This window comes from Rosa chinensis, chromosome 6 (assembly GCF_002994745.2).
Source record: "Rosa chinensis cultivar Old Blush chromosome 6, RchiOBHm-V2, whole genome shotgun sequence".
In the NCBI taxonomy this organism is placed as follows: domain Eukaryota; kingdom Viridiplantae; phylum Streptophyta; class Magnoliopsida; order Rosales; family Rosaceae; genus Rosa; species Rosa chinensis.
The window spans coordinates 66066179-66088039 of record NC_037093.1 but is presented as its reverse complement, the minus strand read 5'-3'; the positions used below and the strand labels follow the sequence as shown (position 1 = coordinate 66088039).

The 21861-nt window shown below is 39.2% G+C and overlaps 3 protein-coding genes across 6 annotated transcripts; all 3 read right to left on the bottom strand.

Annotated features, from left to right (window-relative positions):
- Positions 1 to 2344: 2344 nt before the first annotated feature.
- On the bottom strand, positions 2345 to 7862 carry LOC112169544 (protein WEAK CHLOROPLAST MOVEMENT UNDER BLUE LIGHT 1). Of its 3 annotated transcripts, none has more exons than XM_024306583.2 (4): positions 7637 to 7862; positions 7471 to 7519; positions 4834 to 6053; positions 2345 to 4577 (listed from the first exon to the last, which is right to left on the bottom strand). In XM_024306583.2, the coding sequence occupies exons 3-4, from the start codon at positions 5998 to 6000 to the stop codon at positions 2694 to 2696; spliced, it is 3051 nt and encodes a 1016-aa protein (XP_024162351.1). In that variant the 5' UTR covers positions 6001 to 6053; positions 7471 to 7519; positions 7637 to 7862; the 3' UTR covers positions 2345 to 2693. The 3 variants fall into 3 exon arrangements, with proteins under 3 accessions (XP_024162351.1, XP_024162349.1, XP_040363978.1); XM_024306581.2 differs by having other exon boundaries at positions 4834 to 6034; positions 7637 to 7861; XM_040508044.1 differs by lacking the exons at positions 7471 to 7519; positions 7637 to 7862 and adding an exon at positions 7294 to 7444 and having other exon boundaries at positions 4834 to 6034.
- Positions 7863 to 10601: 2739 nt separating this feature from the next.
- Positions 10602 to 13415, bottom strand: LOC112174671 (UDP-glucuronate:xylan alpha-glucuronosyltransferase 2). Of its 2 annotated transcripts, none has more exons than XM_024312470.2 (3): positions 12919 to 13415; positions 12130 to 12781; positions 10602 to 11738 (listed from the first exon to the last, which is right to left on the bottom strand). In XM_024312470.2, the coding sequence occupies exons 1-3, from the start codon at positions 13120 to 13122 to the stop codon at positions 10789 to 10791; spliced, it is 1806 nt and encodes a 601-aa protein (XP_024168238.1). In that variant the 5' UTR covers positions 13123 to 13415; the 3' UTR covers positions 10602 to 10788. The 2 variants fall into 2 exon arrangements, with proteins under 2 accessions (XP_024168238.1, XP_024168239.1); XM_024312471.2 differs by having other exon boundaries at positions 12924 to 13415.
- Positions 13416 to 14525: 1110 nt separating this feature from the next.
- On the bottom strand, positions 14526 to 17460 carry LOC112172452 (protein TIC 22, chloroplastic). The gene is made up of 8 exons (XM_024309799.2): positions 16966 to 17460; positions 16719 to 16781; positions 16457 to 16531; positions 15985 to 16032; positions 15563 to 15622; positions 15381 to 15452; positions 15082 to 15117; positions 14526 to 14990 (listed from the first exon to the last, which is right to left on the bottom strand). Exons 1-8 carry the CDS (start codon positions 17347 to 17349, stop codon positions 14898 to 14900), a joined length of 831 nt encoding a protein of 276 aa, XP_024165567.1. The 5' UTR covers positions 17350 to 17460; the 3' UTR covers positions 14526 to 14897.
- Positions 17461 to 21861: the final 4401 nt, after the last annotated feature.

The window sequence follows — 21861 nt, the reverse complement described above, 5'->3', positions numbered from 1 at the left end:
ATAGTGCACGATTGACTACTCCATTTGCTTTACAATTTTGACGACATACCGGAAAGATAATGATCACACAGAGCCATAATACACTAAAACCAACTTTCCCACTATCTTGCCTCCGAAAGAAAAATTTGGTGACACTTAGTTTCATCCTACCACTAGGAGGCTGTGACCATTTGATGAGGCAAGGAGCTCGCTACAGTCCTAGGCCAGACACGGCACTCAAGGTGCATAGACTGGGACAAAGCCTACCTCGTCCTACCAAATAATGGTAGCCACTTATTAACGGCATAAGGCCATTAACTACTCGAAAGCACAAATTAAACTCTGAAAATAAAAGACAAGCAAACAAGGGCCCAAAGATTTGGTCCAAGCCCAAACAATAGTCAAGATTGCAAGGAGAGATATGCAGCCCATGAGCCAGGCCCACAATTGCCTCTGCACACCTCCCACTGCCGCAATACTGCTCTTCCCGGCGTGCGACCATAGCCATACCCCCACCCCGTCAGTGCCGCCCCTCCCCAGACCACAATGATCCCAGATTCAATCCGCTCCGATCTGGATTCCTCGCACCTGTCGCCCAATGGTCTCGAGCATCACCAATCCTCTTCTCCCTTCCACAGTCCCACGACCGCATATCTAAAAAGGAGGTTGGGGACGGCACCGCTTGCTCCGCCCACTGCCAACTACCACCGCACGCCATTCTGATCCAGTCTTGACGGAAATCCCATCCCAATCGACCCTATCGTCCCGCTGCAGCGACCTAAAATCAACCCGAATTCCCGACCAGCCAAGCTGCAATATAATATCTAGCCCTCCACTGCCACACTCCTTGCCACCATCTTGAAAAAAGCCAGAATTTGAAACCTTAACCCGAAGCCAAGCAGCCAAAATAGGCCTCTGAAAACAAGCCCGTCTGACTACAGCGTCACCGAGATGCGCTGCCGGACAGAGGATGAAGGTTATGACAACCTACGGCTTCAAATTTGCTCACCACTTTTATTTTGTGGTGATATCACCATCATATTAAAACTTGTCACGTCATATAGAATTAATTGAATACTTAAAATATAATTTTTAATAACACATCATGAAAACTATAATTATATTTTATAACACGTGGCAGTTTTGTATTGAGTGGTGGTATCACCACCAATACTTTGGTAGTGAGCAAATTTGAATCCGACAACCTACAACGCGTTCATTTTTCTCTCTAGGATAAGAGTAACTCCAACAGCTTCCCTATAATTTTTGTATTATAGAGAAGCAAAAGTCAAACCTTTAGCCTATTTTTCTTCTCCAACTCCAACAGATTCCCTAGTTTACAGTAATCTATAAAATCTCCATATTCTTCTTTAAAATTTTGGAGTTTGCTGTAAATATAGGGAATTTGGTTTTCTCTTTCCTCACTTTCCCTAAAATAGAGATAGTTATAGGGAATCTGTTGGAGCAAAAGAGACTTATTTTTCCCTAAAGTAGAGAAAAATCAAAATATAGGGAATATATTGGAGTTGCTCTAAATTGATTGGTGATTTTAGGGTTTAAGGTAGGTAAAATTTTTTTGAGGGCGTTGTTTTTATTATGTTTGCTAAATTTTGAAGTGATTGGTTTATGTATGCCAAATCAAAAGTTTATTTGATACAAGTTTATCAAGACTTTGAACACTACAAAAATCAATTTCATAACTTCTTTTTTGAGTAATGTTAGGTAAACCACATTTTTAGATTCACCTACATCTTAACTTATGTAGCAATTGATGTGACATTGTCACGTAATAAGTTGGGCTTTGTGTCACATCAACTGTCACATAAGGTGGGATGCATGTGGAATTCCAAAAAGTGGTTCACCTAGTATTATTCTTTTTTTTGTCTTATAAATGCACATCTTTATTTACTTTCTCAAGTAAAAACAGAAATTAATATAATTGAATTATCTAGGACAATTTTATTTTTTTAGCAGAAAGTTTCCAAGTTAATTCCCACGGAGTTTGAAAAAGCGTATGATATCTTTCGGTGTGCTTATTGCTTAGCCTCGCTTGAGCATGTTAACTGTTAACCTTACCAGACATGTTCCCCTTGGTCTCAATTGTATAGGCATGAGCATGCCCATTGTTAGCCTTGTTGATATGCCCATTATTATAGTCATTTACCTTGCCTACCGTTAACCTCACTAGACATGGAACACCGAGAGCCTTGTACATCATGGGTACTGCCAGTGTTGCTTCTATGCCAACCCCATCATCGTTGGCCTCGCTTGCAACTCTCAACTTAACATGTCCAACATTGGCCTCAACTTGCATGGGGGTGGAAACTGTTAAAGTCTCACGGTTGTAAATGTGGCACTCCGTTGATACTCGAAGGAAAAACTCGGACCCATATAATTTTCATTACAGCAAACAACAAACTTACTTTTACAAGAGCTGACTTTACATTCCAAGCCTACACATCACAGAATCACTCTTATTATCTCTAGCTAAGCACCAACAACGACCTTATTGCCCCCAAAAACCAACCAGCCATACAATCCTTATAATGAGCAAAATTATCGTCCAATCAACTTATCATACAAAAAATAATATACCAATGTCGACATGTACAGTGAAGTAATAATCTGTCAGATCAAATCCCGCATTTACAGTCACTCTGGAAATCGCCCTGAGAAAAGATGTAAACTCACAACAACAAAGGTATGCATTGATTTCAACGTGCAGCTTGATTTTTCGCATGCTTTCTTCTGGCCAAAAACATAAAAATCCGTGGGAAAAATGACTTCTTCTTCTTCTTTCCACCCTTTACTTCTTGGGGGGATGGCTCACTTCCAGTGACATTTCCTGATGCATGGTTGGGGCTTGAACCATAAGGGTCACGTACTGCAGAGACAGGTGCCTGGTCAAAGCCTTTAGAATCTTTCACTCCCTCAAAACTACCCCTTGGGCTTTTAGTGGGGTTTACAGCTGCCTGACCAGGTTCACCAAGCTTTCGTCGTTGCTCGTGTTCGGCTCTCCACTTTCTCAGCTCCTGTTCAACACCCAATTTCCCTTCCTTGGCCTTCTCAGCCTTCTCCATTGCCATCCTGAGTGCTTCTTTTCTCGAAGCCATTTCCCTACTCACTTCTTCCAACTTCTCCAAGCTTCTCAGCTCAGACTCCTTGGCTGCCTCAATTTTGGAACTTGCAGCGGCAACTCTCGTGTTTGCCTGCTCCTCTGCCTCATGGGCACGTTTGCTGAGCTCATAATACTCCCCTATAGAGAGTGTTACTCCAGGCGGTGAATCAGCATCAGCGGGGGTGGATCGGGCTTGCTCACTCTCCTGCAATGCTTTGATTGCTGCTAACGCTAACCTTTCAGAAGCCCTTGCAGCCTCTATTTCCTTTTGTGCTGCTAATAATCTACTCTCCATAGTACTTGCTCCAGCCTTTGCTTGATCTGCTTCTTCTTTTGCCTTACGCAGATCTTCAGCAGCCATTTTGGCTAGTACCTTTGCCTGGTCAGCCTGTTGTGCTGCTTGCTGCAACTCTTTGGGTAGCTCCACCATCTTCTCTCTGGCATCTTTCTCCTTCATCTGAACTACAGCTATTTCTGACCTAGTCCTGTCCAGTTCAGCTTCTAGAGATGCCACAGCCACTGATGCCATTCCTTCTCTTTGCCTAATGGTGGCAAGAGCTGATTTCTCACTTTCAAGTTCAGACTTCAATGCCGAGGCAGCCACCTTTAAGCAATTTACTTCAGCAATTGCTTTCTCTATGTTGAGCTTCACTTCTTCCAGCTCCTTCTTTGCTGAAGCAACTGCTGCTTGTATATCAGTATGAGTTTTCCTCTCCGGTGTTTCTTGCTCATCTTTCGATTGTCCTCCATCACTGTCCTCCTTGAATCTTGATTCCATATAAGCAGCTAATTCAGCTTTTAAATCAAGAAGCAAGGCCGAGGCTGTGTCTAGTTTGGACTTAAGATCCTTAGCTGACAGAATTTGCTGGTTAAGTCTCTGAAGCTCCTCCTCTGCCTGCTTTATCTCCTTTTCCCAATGATGAGAATCTTGTTCCTTGGCCATGACTGCTCCAATCCTTTGTTCCTCTGCTTCCAAATGGGCAGCATGTGCAGACTCCAAAGACTCCTTTGTCGCAATCAGTTCAATAGTTAGGTCTTCAACTGTTTTCTCAACTTCCTTGGATGCAGCAATGGCCTCTTCGGCATTTTTGATAGCCATGTCTTTCTCAGTCACTAAAGAAGCATATTCCTTGTGCAGTGCTTCCAGCTCCTCTTTAACAGATTTTAGCTCTGTCACTGCAGCTGTATGCCTTGCCTTGGCAACCTCAAGCTGTGCCTTGGCTGCAACACTGGCCTCATCAGCAATACCTTGCTCCATCTCTTCCACCCTTAGTTTGGCAAGTTCTGAGTCTTGTTTTGCCTGACTCTCTTCTGTTTGTGCTCTCTCCAGGTTAAGCTTCAATTCTTCTACAAGTCTCTTCGTGCTGTCCAGCTCCTTCAATACTTTTGTTTTCTCATCTTCAGCAATCTCGGATCGTCTCTGATACTCCGGAATCTCCTCCTGTGCTTTCTCCAGTTCTTGCTCCACAAGTTTGCGTCTCTGTGCAGCCAACAGAGAATTTACATGTTACTTTGCCAAACATAGGTACACTTTCTGACAAGTAAAGTGTGACACTAAAAGTGAGTTTGGGGAAAAAAAAAACTCATATTACTACTCAGTTATGGATTCTGAAATTGGGGTCTCTCTCTCTCTCACACACCCCGGAAAAAAAAGGTCATAAATAGGAAAAACAAAAAGGACTCGAGAGATGTGTTATAGAGACTGGCTAACAAAAGAAAAGGCAAAGCAAATGTACCTCCACAGTTTGGATTCTATGGGCTTTCCAATCAACAATTCCTCCAAATTTGGAAACAGCTTCTTTAACTGATTCGAAAGGAGCAGTTGTATCAATAAGGCCTCTGCTCTTAGCACTATTAGGAGAATCACTGACTCCTGCTTTTCTCGCAGACAAGCTAGCATACTTTACATTGGGTGATAATACTGCATTGTTCACATAAGCCAGCTTAGCACTGTTAGGAGATGAGGTGGCTTCAGATTTAGTAATTGCAGTTCTGGAGGTCTTTATATTGGGCAGAGAACGCATGGTGGATGGCACTACAAGGTCAACATTCTTAGGAACAGAATCTGCAACAGTATTCAGTATATTTGTCTCCGTTTTGTCGGCTGCAATAGTTGAGGTTGAGGCTGGAGTATCTGTTGGAAGATGTTGATTTTGTTGTAATAACGGGTCAACATCTTTAGGACCAGAATCCTTCTTCAGAGTTTCCTGAGTAACTGTAACTGTCGACTGTGAGGTTGTGGTATCTGTTGGAAGAGGCTGGTTTTGTTGTAATAACGGGTCGACATCTTTAGGACCAGAATCTTTCTTCAGAGTTTCCTGAGTAACTGTAACTGTCGACTGTGAGGCTGTGGTATCTGTTGGAAGAGGCTGGTTTTGTTGTAATAACGGGTCGACATCTTTAGGACCAGAATCTTTCTTCAGATTTTCCTGAGTAACTGTAACTATCGACTGTGAGGCTGTGGTATCTGTTGGAAGAGGCTGGTTTTGTTGTAATAATGGGTCAACATCTTTAGGACCAGAATCTTTCTTCAGAGTATCCTGAGTAACTGTAACTGTCGACTGTGAGGCTGTGGTATCTGTTGGCAGAGGCTGGTTTTGCTCTAGAGATGGGATCTTTGAAGCCTGTTCTGCAGTTGGTAATTTACCATTTTCTATTGTTAACGAGGTAGAAGACGGATTATCTGTTGGATGTAGTTGATTTTGTGCCAGAGATGGAACATCAGAAGCACTTTGTGCAGCCTCTGGTTTAGAATTCTCGTTCTTTAACAAATGACTATCACTTTCAACTCTGTCATGCTTTTCTGGGTTTGTAGGAGCATCCCTACCAGAGTGATCATCATGGTGGTTGGATGGAGAGGATTCTGGGGGAATCATTTTTTCTGCAACTTTGACATCCTCCATTCCAAGAAAGTGGAAAGGAGTAACACGAGCGTATCTACAATCCAATAATGAAACTGGATCAGGAAAAAAAAAAAAAAAAGGAGATTAAAGTAAATGAAAGATCATATGAAACTCAACCGATCCTGAGATCTTCAGTTTCATTACTGCATAAAAGCAAACATAATCAGAGCTTTTGGCTATACAGGAACCTATACCATAATTTACTTCTATCATTAACAATACTAAGCGTCCAGGGTCTCCCAAACATGTTAACAGAGTTGACACTCACATGCTTGATCTACAAGCAATTTAATATAGAAATAAGGAAGAGGTAAATACGGATATATATTAGCAAGACTAAACTATAATTGTGTATCACAAGCTATAACTTCTATTCAAATTCTCAAATCCAAATATAGAAACATGCAGCCTAATCAACAAATGTGTGTATGAAATGAACCAAGCAGTTAAAAATCCCTAGTTACAGGTTTGCTGATATTGACCAACACAACAGTTCATAAACATCATGTTTATGATCCTATGTTAGCTCCTTTTTTAGAAACATCCACAAAACTATATCCTTTCAAAATCAAAGATGTCTACCCTGAGATCTGATCTCAGTTTGTAAATTTCAATGATCATTTCATTCTAAACTCAAAACTTAAGGACTCCGCAAAGAAAAGTCTTTTCTACCGCAAACAGACTCCCAAGTTTTTAACAATATTACCAAAACCAAACAATGACAATAATAAAACACTCAAGTACTCAAGATTAAAAGGAAACAAGAAGAAAGCAAAATGACATCAGAGTAATATTTGAATTATCCAGTTACATTCATCTTCATCTGAAGGTCTTAAGGCAATATGGTAATATAAATATGCGCATAAAATCATGTTCTACAAAAATTCAGTAATTATTACTTCCATATAAATTTACTGACATGTATTTTTTTTTTCCTTTTTCCCCAGTTTCGAATTTTAGCTGATGATCAAGTTGATGCTTACTCAAGAAATTCCCGCACTCAATCAAAAAAAGAAAAAAACAGTGCGTCAAAAATATAAGCAAGCAATAAAAATATGACACGCATGGTAAAATGAAACCATACGCCATATTCGAATTTATCATCATATTGGCTGAGAAATTTTTCTTACTGTGTTCATTGACTTTCAATTTCCGAAATTCTTAGTTCAATGATCAAACTCAAAACTTGAAAAAGGCATAAAGAGCTGCATGCCTTCATACAGAAACAACTTGCACAAACAACCCACAGATCAAACAAAAGCAATCCATAACTAGTAAGGAAAAAGCGCACACCTTTACTGAACTCAACCGATAAATTCTACACAGAACTCAAAATCCAATGCGAAACAGATTCAAATTCCAGGGTTGAGAAACTCAAAGCTCCAATCAGAAACTCAAACACAAGGAAAAATCGCAACTTTTAAGCCAAAACTGGTACCAGAATAAAGAGAAAGGAGCGGAGGAACATACCTGTATAGCTAGAAGCGAGTGGATTGGAATCCAAGATGATTAAAGATTGCTGAAAATAGCCATAAACAAAAAACGAAAATTAAAATTAGAAAACTCTGTATATGTAAGCAGCTAAGAAATCGCAGCTAAAAATAGGAGATGAGAGACAAACAGAAGTGGAGCCTACCTTCTCCTCCTCACACTGACTCGATCAATCTCTACGCTCTCTCTTCTTTTTCACCCTTTTTTTTTTTTGGCAATATTCTCGGCGAGCTCTAAAGGCTGTGGTTTTGGTGAAGTTGATTACTCTGTTCTCTGGCTTTTCGGGTTTTGACCAGAATCGGAGAGGGAGGGCTCGGCTCAGCTGCCCTTTTTGGTCCGGCTTGTCTTGAAAATTTAGAATGAAAAGAATTTAAAGCAATAGGAAAAAGGAAAATGATGAAAGAAAAGTGAGGAAACAAAAAAAAAGGAGAAACTTTTTCTTTGATGTGGAAAAAAACTATTGGGAGCTGTCCTGTCTAGGTTTATTTTAATGGAACTAAACAAGAGTAATAGGAGAAGATAAGATAGTCTAATATTTCTTTAGAAAAGGTGCTTATGATTGGGTTTGGAGGGTTTGCTTTATTATTATAGTTGTGGATGGCCACTAAGTGACATGTATCTTAATTAGTGTTTTGCAACAAAAGAAAAATGTATTCATTTTGGGTTGGTTATTTAAAAGGAGTATATATCAATCATGTAGGAATGTAGGATTACAAAAACATGAGTTTAATATTTAGTGTATTTTCAACAACTTCTCTAAGTTAATTTTTTCTTAGCGAAGATGAGTAAAACCAAGTTTTTTTATTTTAAGTTTCAAGTCTTGTCAGTGTTGTTCTTATTACTGAATCGGAATATATATATATATATATAATATATATAATATTAGACGGATGCATCAATGAGTTCCACATTACAAATTTTTTTTTTTTTTTACTTTAGTCACTTAGAAAGAAATTTATACGGAGTTTTTTGAAAACCTTAGAATTAGCGTTTGTGATGCATTTCTTATAAACCACCCCTAAATAACCGATGTCTCATTATTTTGTTTTATCTTTAATTTTTATCTATTTTCTATAGTATTACATTGAAATTTTAAAACTAAAAACAATTTTAAAAAATATTAGTTGTAGTATTTGAGTTGTTTATCTGATAAAAAAAAACAGTTAAATCAATAAATTATAAATCAATATAACAATTTTGAACTCCGGAATTTCGTATTATTGTCTGTAGAGAACCACTCCCCACAATTAAAACCTATGAAGATTGCAACGGTACATTTGGATTTCATTTCATTAAATGCAAAATGAATTGCCTAGATTGGTACAGCAGGTAATTAAACCATAAGATTCAGACAAAAACTAATAAAATCAGAAAATACAAAAATAAACACTGGCCACCGTTGATTACGTCTGTACTCTTGACTTGCCTGGTAGAGCGTGGAGCTAACTCGAAGTCAAAATGACTCTTTTGACCTCCATCGCGCCACTCCATAATGTAAACAGCGTGGGTACTTGTGTACAAGTCACGTGTTAATTACGCGGTTGACATAAATTGCATGTGTAGTATTCCTGAGGCCCAACGTTCCAAAACACCGAAGTCCAAACCAGAAAAGGATCCATCATCCAAGAATATGTATATATTTTTTTTGATAGTGATGTCAGAGAAATAAAATAAATAAAGTCGCAAGTTCCTAACTCCATTTAATCTAATCCAGCAAATGTTTTTTTTTTTTTTCTTTCTTTTCTTAATTCTAAATTTTTAATCTAGTGTTGGGCAAATTAGCACCATGGAAGTATTTGAATTGCTAGTGACTGCACAATTCCAAAGTCCAACGTTATCTGAGAGTGAGAGTGAGAATGAAAAGAGAAGAAGAATGTTCCTATTCGTAACTTGTATGCAGAAAAAGAAGAATAAGAAGGCAATGGTTTGGGATTTGTGGAGGGCAGACCCTTGTTTCCATATAGTGCTAAATCTTGCCATGAATTTTCGCTACATGTAGTTCTTTTTTGAGGTGTGGACGTGTGGTAACTAACACCTTGAAAGCCAGATGAGGAAGGCAAGGGGGGTGCAACGCCCAAGGTCAAGTGCTACTTGTTTTGTTTTATGGGATGAAGACACTAGTGGAAGTTTTGGTCTTGTGGAGAATGAATGGCATCATGGAGAAAGCCCAATCACATTTTGTTCTGCATTGCTATTCTACATTCATTCCTCCGGGCCTGGGCTAGCTATCAGCTTCTGTTGGCAGTTTGGCACCCACAATACCTGTCATCAACTATATTCAAAATTCTTCTAGGTCTTTCATAATCCTTCTGCCCTCTTGTTTTCCATGCATCCTCTCATTTTCCATGGTGTTTGAGTTCGGTCACGTTAAATTGACAGGTCAAAATGATAAGTTTGATGAATTAATGAAGAAAAGAGATTCAAAATTGAGAGGACTTTTTGTTAGAGATAAACACATTATTCACTAGATCAAATATTAGTTTGTGAATGATAACCAAGGGCTAAGACAATGAAATTGCATTTGCTCCCTCCTTGATGCATGGTTACAAACTCGAAACAGACAAGGAATTAGGTATGGAGATCAAGAAAGTTAACTTTTTAGATGAAATGGTTGCAACCATGTTGGTCTGAGCTTAGCTGATTATATCTGCTACGTTTGTCATGGAGTCTGTGTTGGGGTTGTTGCTCTAGAGAGGGAGAAAGAGCAAGAGACCCGTCAAGAAAGTACATTTCTAACTACTGCCATATACTAATTGATCTATGATCTTTGCTAATCATGAGGATGTTTAAGACTCAAGTCACCTAATGGTAGTTGTTAAACCATTAATTATCTATCCTAATCACGTTTTGTATTTGATAACATAGCATTGATTTTTCTGTGCTACCAAGGAGTTTTAATTTCTAATAAATATGTATATGAGACTTTAGTTGGTACACCTAAACCAGTGTTGCTCAGCCATATCTTTCACCATCGATCCGGTCAATCCTTGCCTTGCACCCAAATCAAATTGCTGAGTTATTTCCCTTAATAACATATATATAGTGATATAGTCTCATAGATTCATGAGCTTACTTGTTTCTAACATATATTCTAGAGCAACATGAAATATGTCTTTTTTTTTTAGGAGAGGAGATAGACAACATGAAATCTGTCACACTGATAAGTTAACAAGAAAACCATCCCACATATGATATGAACATAGGGGCATTATGTATATTAGTAAATGACATGATTCTATCAACAACAAAAAATTTAAAGTGGAACAATAATTAAAAAAAAAAAAAAAAAAACAGATCCTAATCATCTTCCACAGTATGTTTCCGTCTTGGATCTGTAATATTGATTTTCCAGTGTCCATTAGGAAACTTCAATATTCTTGCCTTTCTTCGCTCCCAGTTCACATTAGTCCTCCTCTCCTTCGTCAACAGACAAAACCTCTGCAACTTCTCGTCCAACTTATCATGAACCTCCCACCACGTCCGGTGTGCCACGTCACTCGCGTACACGAACTGGTCCACGATGTCCCAGTTACAGTCGTAATCCCTGTAACACAGCCATGGCTTCAACCCCAAGTAATGTATCGAGTACAGCTTCGGTGGGTCCGCCCCGAACAGCCCGTTTTTCGCTTTCTGCTCAAGCGTAGTGTTGGCCCAAAAATTCTTCAAGTAATTAACCCTCCTCGGCAGTCGGTGCCACCACACGAAGATCTCGTTGAGGAAGCCCTGGTCGCCGCCGTTGTAAGAAACGATGTCGTCTCGGTGATCCATTAGGTGCTGGAAGGTGCAGTTGGAGGGCTCGATGACCATGACGCCGGAGTTGAAGAGGTGGATGTCGTTGCCGGTGGCCGACATCTGAGGGAAGTGAAAGAGGAGGTCGAGGTTTCGGAGGACGATGATGTCGGCGTCGATGAAGATGACCTTGTCGTAGTCGGTGAGCTGCCAGAGGCGGAACTTGCTGTAGTTGTACTCGTTGTACGTGCCATTTTCGGCTTTCGGATTCCGGATACGTTTTATGAACCGGAGCTTCCAACCGGCGGCGGATAGGGCGGCGCGTTTTGGGGCGGGGATGGTGTCGTCGAGGAGGAGGACGAGGTCGCGCTTTGTGCCGGTTTGGATGAGGCTCTGGGCTAAGGTTAGGGCGCCGCAGACGTAGGAGCTACTTGTGTGGAGGACGGTGACGTAGGCTTCTTTGGCTGCATTCTTTGTGGACCCTTGGATCTTGGACAGGTCATACACTTCGTCGATTCCTGCAACAGTGCAACCATAGGATTTCCTTGTAAATTCTCAATTCCAACGGCGCTAATGTTTAAAATTAGCTTAATTTTTGGAGTTATTGAAAGATATTTTAATCAATTTGCTTGAGCAAAGATTCACAGCCTCATACGTATGTATGTATGTATGTATATGTCGGTGTTGGAGTCACTCAATCCTATTTCTAATTCTAACAACAAATAATATTTCAGACAAAAATTGATGCGATGATAAAAACGATAGCATGAAGCAAGCTATAAACTCATTCTTGCTTGTGGTTTGTGAGTGATGAAATGCACTTGAACTTGAAATGTTTGCATCCATTAAAAGAATTGGTGGATTACCAAGTAGTGTAATCAAAGACGAGGGTAGGGAGAGCTAGCATACCTTGTCCCCAGAGAGGCAAAGCTAGATTGCAAGAGCCAACAGGCAATGATACCTTTTGCTTCAACTTCGCCATATCTGACTCAAACAACCACCAATCTCCTTCTTGTTTCAGCAAGTCACTGCACCTAAAAATCTCAAGCATTGGCCTACACTTACTCCAAAACACCACCTTTGTCTTCAAATTCCTGTCCCTGACTCCTCTCTTCACAGCCAGATTCGCCGCTATGAGATGGACTTGGAGCCTAAACACCTCCCTATTCCACCCTTCTTCCGGATACTTGCAAGGCAATTTAGCCACGACGAGGTTCATCCTGTCGTAGATTTGGTACTCCGGCATTGGTATCTCCGGGCAAAACGGTACATCAGTCTCTTCCTCTTCATCAATCCATTCAGGAAATAAATCCTCCCATTTGAATAACTCTGATACCCGGTCGAAATGAACCGGTATGACCTGTCCAAATCTCTTCCACTCGCTAACATCATCGTCTTCCATATTCACCATCCCAATCTTAATCCCCTTCAATATTATTCCCTCCAAAAAGCTCGGTACCTCCATTTTAGTACTCGTATTCAACCCTTCATGCTGTGTGGCTATGTACTCTTCTTTTGTCTCCTTCACTACCTGCTTCATCATCTTAACGCCATCAATTACCTGTACAGATACAATGTCAACAAAATCATCGAATCATCGAATCATCGACGAAAATTAGGAAACATACAAGTACATTGTTAGCATCGATTGACGTATAATCGAAGTGGAGAATACATAAAAGAGAGGGATCGTCTCACCTTACCGTTCTGATGGCAGTCGCGAAATGAGCACCTAATCAGAGATACTGCTGCGTTCTGGTAATAGATAGTGGCAGCCGGCTGGAGAAGAAGAGCAGCGTAAACAACAAAAAAGAGAGCAAGGAAAACCAGGTTGACTCGGATGACCAAAGCCTTCGAAGAAGCGATCTTCGACATCTTCTGGAAACCAAGTCCTTCAATCATCTTAACCTTCTGAGGTTATGATCTACTACGACTGATCGAATATATATCTAAGTTTCTGTTTACGGCAAAACTCAATAAGCACTAGCCGATCATGGAGACTAGAACATTTGAGAAAGGATTAATTAATCTTAAGCTAGAACTCTGGTGGTACTTAATTAGAGAACTCAGACAGCGAAAGATTGGAGTAAACCTCAAACAAAGCAAAACCATAGATAGAAAGCTCCAAGTGTAGTTTCCTTGCAAAAACTTCCTTTCCTTCGCAGAAAACAAGCTGCGAGCTGACAAGCTTTGCTTCTTCCGCATAGCAAGCTGGTAATACTTGTGGTTATAGACAATTTGTGTTTTTTTGAATTCCATTTCTATCCTTGGTTTGTCTCCACTCTACTCCTTTTGTGAGTCTGTCCTTGTAGAAAATTATTTTAAATTTTTTAAATTTACTCCAACAACTCTTTCCTGCAATTTTATTTATTTATTTATTTATTTTATTTTTTTGAGAATGCTTTCTTTCTTGCAAAATAGATGAAAACGAAATGTGAGGAGCAATTCATACTATTTGTACTTTTTTTCTTCATAAATTTTCTTTTTCCATTAAACAAAAGGAGGGAGAGAAATGGTATTATAAGTAGTCTAAAGTAAACATTAAGGTAGAGAATTTAGAAATCTTGAAAGAGAGGCAGCCGTCCCTCCAACTCCAACCACTATTTAGTTGGCTAGTCTACTTCTGCTACATGCACTGCAATGTCGATTTTGCCCCATTTCTAATTCTTTCCCTATGACATGACCAAGTATAATCATCATTCATTTAAAGTATGATTTAGGTTAGATATCAGTACATCACGGAACAATTAATGATTAGAGAACATGTTTAGCACGATAAGGCCTTTGTATGGTAAACTATCCCAACGTCAATATCTTGATTGGAACCAACTGACAGACTTAGATAATGTGGTCTCAAGTGAATTTTATTCCTAGTGCATGAACTTTCAATTTTGTTAGCTCCTTCAATCAACAATTAAAACCACATTTTGTACCAATCTTGACATTGTTGAATCACTCGCAAAAATAGGTTGTGGCAACAATAAATTGCCATGAAGTTTCCCCCTTTTACTCACAACTAGGAAAAACTCTGCCAACAAACAAAGCGCGCGCACCAAAAGTTAAAAAAGTATCTTCATAAAACCTTCATCCATATCCGCAGAAACCCTTGGAAGTTCAAATAGTATTTGTGCCTGAACGCTGTCGTTAAACCACACTTTCAAAAGATGTACAACCACCGGTTACCACCTTTTGTGGATCTATCAAGTCAAAGAGTGCCGTAAGGATAATCTAATCCCATTCCATTCTAGATTTTCAACATTTGAGTTTTTTTTTTTTGAGAGTTGATTTTCAACATTTGAGTTACACGGGGGTTGAAGTGCAAATTGATATTAAACTAGTTGAAGACTAACCCCTTTATGAGATGAGAAACTTTAGTACAATATCTTGAGAACAATGATAGCATTACAACCAACTTCCTCAAGTGGAAATCCACTAATCTCCGCCAAAATATATTCTGCTTGTTTCAATCGCTATATTCACTTCCAAGCTCAGCTTCCCTCTGCATATCATTAACCAATTGCACACCTCTCCCTAGGAATTCACATTACTACACGGGAAAAAAGGAGGAGGAGCGCGAAAGTTAGCTGACCTGCTTTATTACGAACAACTGGAAAACATATAATGACCTGACTGCTAAACTTAGTTCTTGTATGGTTAGTTGAAGTTGGCTATAGGCTTCATTTTTTAACCACATCTTGAATATGTTGGGAGTAGCTTTTGCCAGGTGGAATAAAAATCAGATCTTCCCAGCCCGAATTCTTCTCACTTGACTGCATTCACATTAAACTTCTTTTAACAAAAGTACTAGAAGACACAGAATATATAAATACATATAATTCATGCAGTAAACAGAATGAGTACCTCCATTTTTCTCAAAACATCTTCCAGACTACCAACCTGTAAAAACAATTTATAATGAAATAATGAGAATGTTGAGAATGCAATAATAAAACAAAGAGACATACAAGTAACATTTACGCTGTACATTCATATTTTCCTCATGAATTCAGTTTATTATTTAGCATTTCTTTCTTCAGGAACCAAATATAAAAAAATTTCCACTCTTCTAACTGTTTTCTGATATCAACTATCTAAAACATTAAAACAGTTATTTCTTTGCATGATAAATGAGGCAAAACTGATGGAAGCTTATCTAATACCATAATATTTTGAGAAACCCCTGGTCCTCGGGATGATCTGGAAACCTTTGACAATTCCTTTTCTATATCTTCCTGCATGGTACAGCAATATTTTACTACTGTTAAATCAATCTGATAAATGCAAGCCACTAAACATTAAACAATCTAACACATCCACAAGAGCTCAAGGCATCAAAACTTACCTTAGTGAAATATATTGGGCAGTAACGCTTGTTTTTCTTCTTCACAACCAGAAGGTCGGACTGTAAAAAAGAAATTAGTCATAAGCTACATTGCATATCTAAGCAACACAATAATCAATTCGATCACTTGAAATATATTGGGCAGTTACACTTGTAGATTATGCAGTAGAACAGGGAACAGCAGTGTGACAACTCTACAGCATGGGCACTTGCACGAGCCCATACTGTCAGGAAATCTCCAAAATACTGAACTTGTACTTTCTTCAATACAAATGTAAGCTTACTACTTATTGATGCATAACACTACTGCCATACATATGATGCAGTACATACTCATTTCCTCTATTGACCCAACTCAAGAGCTATCATCTTTGTAGAATTTGAAAGAACACCATTGCAATGAAAGAAGTAGATTATCCTACCTGAAAAACAGGAACTCCATCAAATGCACTCCTGTCCGCAGCTTTGAGCTATAAAACAGAAACAGAAAATATACCGTGAGCCAATCTTGATTGTTACAGTAAATGAAATCACAAAATCATGAGATAGTAACCCTGTTTAAAGTATTTAAGGAGATGCAAGTGATTTTTACAGGAAACTCAATGTTTAGCTTTTTACAAGCAGTAGCATAGCAGTCACATAATAGTTCAAAAAGTTGTATGACTGTCTCTGCTAGATCCATTACATCAATGCTCCACATTCCCACACTATGCACTCAGAAAACCCAATATCCAAAACTTATACGTAGAACCTATTACTGTATTACATGCGTGGGTGCTTGTGTGTGTATATCAGTTATATCAAGGTTCTTTTAACCGTGATTTCCAACAAAGACGGAAGTCTTATACACAGCCAAAGAAAACAAACATTAAAAATAGAGAATTAGAAACCTACCTCAAGTGCATTCTTTATTTGAACTGGATCAGGCAAAAACCTAAATGCAATTCCTTCTACCTTCAGCATGTACACCTACAACGCATACAAGTAAAAATGAATTCCAAATAGAATGATCAGCTTAGCACTCTACCAAAAATTATAATCTACAACTGTAATACCAAATATCAACAGTCAGTATCACTACTACCCCTACGACTAGCATTATCACTACAACGACTACATTACTTATATTTAAGTCAGCTGAGCTCAGAATAGTCACCTGGTCAAGAGTGATTGGGACGACCTTCGCTGGACTTCTCAACTCTCGCGTCCTAGTCCGAACCTGAATCACCAACATACACACATATACTTCGATCAGTGAATCGTTAATCAAGCAATCAATTTACACTGAAATCAATCTAAATGCAACCAATTCTTCCAACTACTAATTGACCTGGAAATGCAACTAATTTCAATATCATCAAGCTCACATTTCTGATATCTTCATTTCAAAAATAGTAGTTTACCTGAGCGAGGAAGGCTTCGGCGTCTTCTTTGCGGAAGCAAAGGAGGCCAATGGACTTGGCTTCACTGGGGTCAGAGATAAGCACGAACTCATTGTTCGCATTGCTAACCGTATACACCGCCGTGCCGACTAGGCTCTTCGCCACGTGGTCGGAGCTCAGAGTCGCGGTGGTGGCGGCCAAGGCATGGTTCGGTTGGCCCACCCAAGCCAGAGGCGGAGTGCCCGGGGCGGAAAGCAGGCGCCTGGTCGCCGGCGGCAGGAAGTTTCCGGCGAGGCGTTTGGTGTCTTCGAGGCGGCTGGAGAGGTCGGCGGCGAGGCGGAGGCAGTGGTGGTGTATGAAGGTGGAGAGGGAGAGCAGAGGGCCCAAGGGCTTTGGGGACTCCATCAGTGAGTGTGTGAGAGAGAGAGAGAGAGAGTAGAAGCGAGCTAAACGGTGGTTTTCGTTTTTGATAATTTTGCCGAGGGATTCTTGGTGTGTTATTTTCACTTGTGTTTGCATCGCGTGGATGGCACCACTAGAGGATAGTTTATATGGTGGTGCACAACTTGTTAGTGAGCGCGTGTGGATGGCTAGAGTGGCCCAATCATACTCAAGGCCCAGACTATAGGCTATACACAAGTGGCCCGTTCCAGTGGCCCTTTCCAGCCCAAGGCTATAGCCCACAGTATATTTTCTGGGTCAACTTGTGAGAACAACCTGCTTCTGATTTAAGTGAAGTCTTTGATAGACAAAGGGTCCAGGTGACAGAAATCCTAAGCAGAAAACCAATACGCTGTATATATAATATAGTTTCTAATTTCCAAAAAGTTCATTTAATTTACAAGAAAATATAAATACTCTTGTGAATGGGATACTGAGATATTACGACAAATAAAAGTACATATATAGAAGCTCGGTATCATTTAATATAGTGGCATAAGTTTTCTTTTCATAAACAAATACTAGATGTTTTTTTTTTTGTATTAGGTAGTTAGCTGTTAGTAACTCACACACTCATGCAGTGGTATCCCAGCACTAGGACACATGCACCGACATTGCGGCGAAAACCAAGCAAAGTCAGACTAATCCACTGCACCGCAAACGCACGAACCCAAAGGTTCTCTCAAATCTGCAGGCCACGGGATTGAGCTAAGATTAGAACGCTAGAACTGGGGGTTCCACACTAGGCTGTTCGACCAACACACCAGACCACGTGGTTGCAAATATTAGATGTTATATATATATATATATTTAACGATTGCATTAACAATTGAGAAATATAACAAATACTAGATGTTATATATATATATATATATATAGGCTTGCTCTGCTAAGGAGGTCCGTTTCTTAGCTTAGGAACGGATTTCCATATTTTGATCACTTTCCGATCACATATTCACATTTTAACCGTTCAGTTTTTAGGTCCTAATATATAGATCACTTCTGCAAATTTTCAGTCAAATTGATTATCGTGAAGGTATCAAACTCAATTAAATCAATGAACAAACCGAATCTATCCAACCTGAACCGTTTGTGTTCATAATTGTAAATTGCAGTTTTGGATGCCTTAACGATCATCAATTTGACTGAAAATTTGCAGAGATGATCTATACATTATGACCTAAAAACTGAACAGTTAAGATGTGAATATGTGATCGAAAAGTGGTCAAAATATAAAAATCCGTTTCTTAACTAAGGAACAGACCTCCTTAGCAGAGCAAGCCTTATATATATATATATATATATATATATAGAGAGAGAGAGAGAGAGAGAGAGAGAGAGCGAGAGAGAGAGAGAGAGAGAGAGAGAGAGAGAGAGAGAGGATTTCCTATACATGTTACTTAGATTAGTGGGAATGTTGTCATTTGTGGAAGAAGATTTGACTTTGGCCTTATTTGTATTGTACCCATAGGATTTCGCCTGGATGAACACATTTTTGTTTTTGGCTGAGAGATGACTACACTCTATCTCCATGGTGTCGCTAGAATATTGACCACGTTGTGAGATCTCATTTTCTTATAGTACTAGTCAGAGGCGTAGCTAGGATTCGACAATGGGGTGGGCTAAATTTATTGTACCAATTTTTTTGGGCGAAGGCCACAATTTTTTGTTGTGTACCTGCATAATATCAATGAATCTCATCAACCGATTCAACCCATTCCCAATTATCAACGAATCTTAGGCGGACTGAAACTCTGAAAAGGGGGGTGGCTCAGTGGCTGGAGCCTAGAACTCTGGAAGGTGGAATCAAAATTGATCTGAAGTTCTGAACGGGGAGACGAGGAGAGTGAGAGTAGGAGGTGGCTCAGTGGACTGAAACTCTGAGATTGGAGGTGGCTCTGTGGCTCGCAGTGATTGGAGCCTTGGAGGTGGCTCCGTGGTTGGAAGCTGGAACTCTAAAAGAGTGGAAGGCAGAACCGATCTGAAGTTCTGAACGGGGAGACGGGGTTGGTGTTTGAGAGTCGGGACCGACTGACCGACAGCAGCAACCCAACAACTCTTCGAAGCATTAGTATTTTTTTTTATTTTTTTTATTTAGGCTATACCCATACTTGACACATTTTGGGGGAAATTCTCCCTTAGGCTATAGCCCAAGTAGCCCTGTGAGTGGCTACGCCCCTGGTACTAGTAGTCTAGCACACACCCTTATATATGTCTACAAAATGGATGCTTGAGATATCAAATAAGGACCTTAGCCTCTATCAGATGGTCCATTCCAAAGGAGTGACCCTAAGAACACAAGGTGGTGTTCGCCACTTTCGCATTTACAATTAATGCACTTTGTGTTTTAAGGACACCTTTTTGGAACACATTGTTTACCTATACAATTTTGGTTATGGATGATGATTCGAGTATGAGCCCAAACCACCAAATGCAACCACCATGCGGGTGTCGCCCATTTATGCAAGGGCGGAACTAGGATTTGTAAGTTGGGGGGGGGGTTGAGAAGTAAAAGTAAATTTAACTATATAGATAGTAACAATTTGGTACCCTATTATTATTTCTAATTTTGGTGCAAGGTGCTATTATTAATGAAAAATTCTACGGTACATTAATGTACTAATACATCAAGTAGACTAGATTTGATATAAATGTAGACTGACTCCATGAATAAGTAGACTAGCTTGAATTGGTCTACCTCTATATCGAGATAGTCTATCTCTGTATTGAACAAGTCTACTTGATGTATAGGTACATTAATGTACTGTAGACAATCACATTATTAATTGGCAAAACTAAGAAGTTTTTATATATAATTAAAATTTTTCATCTACAAAATTATTTTTTTATTGAAGACGAGAAATGCACAAAGAAAGTATCAGTTACATTTTAATCATAAAATAATTGAAGAAAATAATATGCATGATCATGTGATTAATTTCTCTGTGAACTGGCCTGAGAACTTAGAGAGGAGGGGGTCCAATCAATTGAGTTTGGTCTGTTTACCATTTTAAAGGTCAATTACATGGTACTTAAGAAGAGAAGTCCTGGAACCATGGGGGGTCTGGACCCTCCTAGACCTTCAGATAGTTCCGCCACTGCATTTATGTAACTAAGAAAGCAATCCTACAACACATATTCCGTTGGTTTTGAAAGTGTCTACTTGGAGCTAGGGAGAAACTTTAGTTTTCGGTGTTTCATGACTTAGAGAGATAAATTAGTGTTGTCAACGTTATAATTTGTTGATATCACTTGCACTACATTGCAAAAACGCTACTTTCACTCGCTCCTATCTTGTCGTCCTAGCTATATTTCTATAACTTCTTGTAGATATATTGAAATAATAAAATTCAATTTAAAAGTGTAGGATGACATAAATTTTTTTTTTAAAAGGAGTTTGGAACCCAGCCTAGCTGAGAGACTCAGCCCCACGCTCGGTACCATTTATTGAAATAGAAGTAAAATTTTGCATCGGGGAGGGGGGGCATTAAACTTGAACACCGAGCTACATTTGAATCATAACAAACATTCTCATAGAGAACATCCTGAATAATAGTAGGTGTAAGATGACATAATTGAATACTAAGAAAGACGTAGCTAGAAAAAATAACCTTATAGGAGTAACATTTAGTCTTCGACAGTTGGACGTTGGCAGTGCTAGGATTTAGGATTTTTCGACGGACAAAAAGTTCTGGTCATTAAGTAACTTGATGAACACTAGTAATCTACCCGTAGTACATATGATTAGACTCATTAGAGGGAGATTCTATTGAATTTGAAATGGTGATTGATCCCCACCCACTGGGGGCATGCCCAGCTTTTAAGAACTTTCTGTTTCTATATATATATATCCAAATCTATCCATATGGCATATATACCAAATTAATTACCAATAGTGGCGATGGTTGTCCCAGTATCTAGGCTCCATAGCCTCAATCTCATGCACAGTTGCATATTTATTTGATCCAAAAAGAAGAACAAAGCATACACGTCTGCCAGGATGTTGCGTGAATAACATGAAAGAATAATTATCTATTGATTGGCCTTTATTCTATTCCGATATTTTTTTTAATAAAGAATTAATACAGGATCATGCAATGTTAGTTATTCTATAACGGTCAATTTGGGGCCCTCACAATCCCAAAAGAAATGGGGTCAATAATTCTACTCCGATCTCCAACACAACAATTCATTTTTAACCTAAACTTGCAACTGATGATGGCTAAGCTAGATACCCTAAACACAGTGCTTGTAAGCTTGTTCACTTTATATTTGATGTGATATATGTACATAAGTTTGAGGACTAGATCGATCGATCCTTGTCGATCTTTTGTTCTTAGCTAGGGAAGACCGAAGACCCAACACGTGCCCTGTTGGTTCTACCATATCTGAATTAGTACTGTCAAATTCTCATTACAAGAGTATTACGGTGTTTTCTCTAAAATAAAAAAAAAGAGTATTACGGTGATAATCATC

What these genes read in the sequence shown, in the direction of transcription:
- LOC112169544 (XM_024306583.2), bottom strand. Translation starts at nt 6,000, where the DNA reads ATGGAGGATGTCAAAGTTGCAGAAAAAATGATTCCCCCAGAATCCTCT. An exon ending in ATAGAATCCAAACTGTGGAG is followed by an intron (nt 4,578 to 4,833) that starts GTACATTTGCTT and finishes TTGGCTGCACAG; the next exon opens with AGACGCAAACTTGTGGAGCA.
- LOC112174671 (XM_024312470.2), bottom strand. Translation starts at nt 13,122, where the DNA reads ATGATTGAAGGACTTGGTTTCCAGAAGATGTCGAAGATCGCTTCTTCG. An exon ending in ACTGCCATCAGAACGGTAAG is followed by an intron (nt 12,782 to 12,918) that starts GTGAGACGATCC and finishes GTATCTGTACAG; the next exon opens with GTAATTGATGGCGTTAAGAT. An exon ending in TTTGCCTCTCTGGGGACAAG is followed by an intron (nt 11,739 to 12,129) that starts GTATGCTAGCTC and finishes GCACTGTTGCAG; the next exon opens with GAATCGACGAAGTGTATGAC.
- LOC112172452 (XM_024309799.2), bottom strand. Translation starts at nt 17,349, where the DNA reads ATGGAGTCCCCAAAGCCCTTGGGCCCTCTGCTCTCCCTCTCCACCTTC. An exon ending in GCCCAATATATTTCACTAAG is followed by an intron (nt 15,453 to 15,562) that starts GTAAGTTTTGAT and finishes TGTACCATGCAG; the next exon opens with GAAGATATAGAAAAGGAATT. An exon ending in GGGTTTCTCAAAATATTATG is followed by an intron (nt 15,118 to 15,380) that starts GTATTAGATAAG and finishes TTGTTTTTACAG; the next exon opens with GTTGGTAGTCTGGAAGATGT.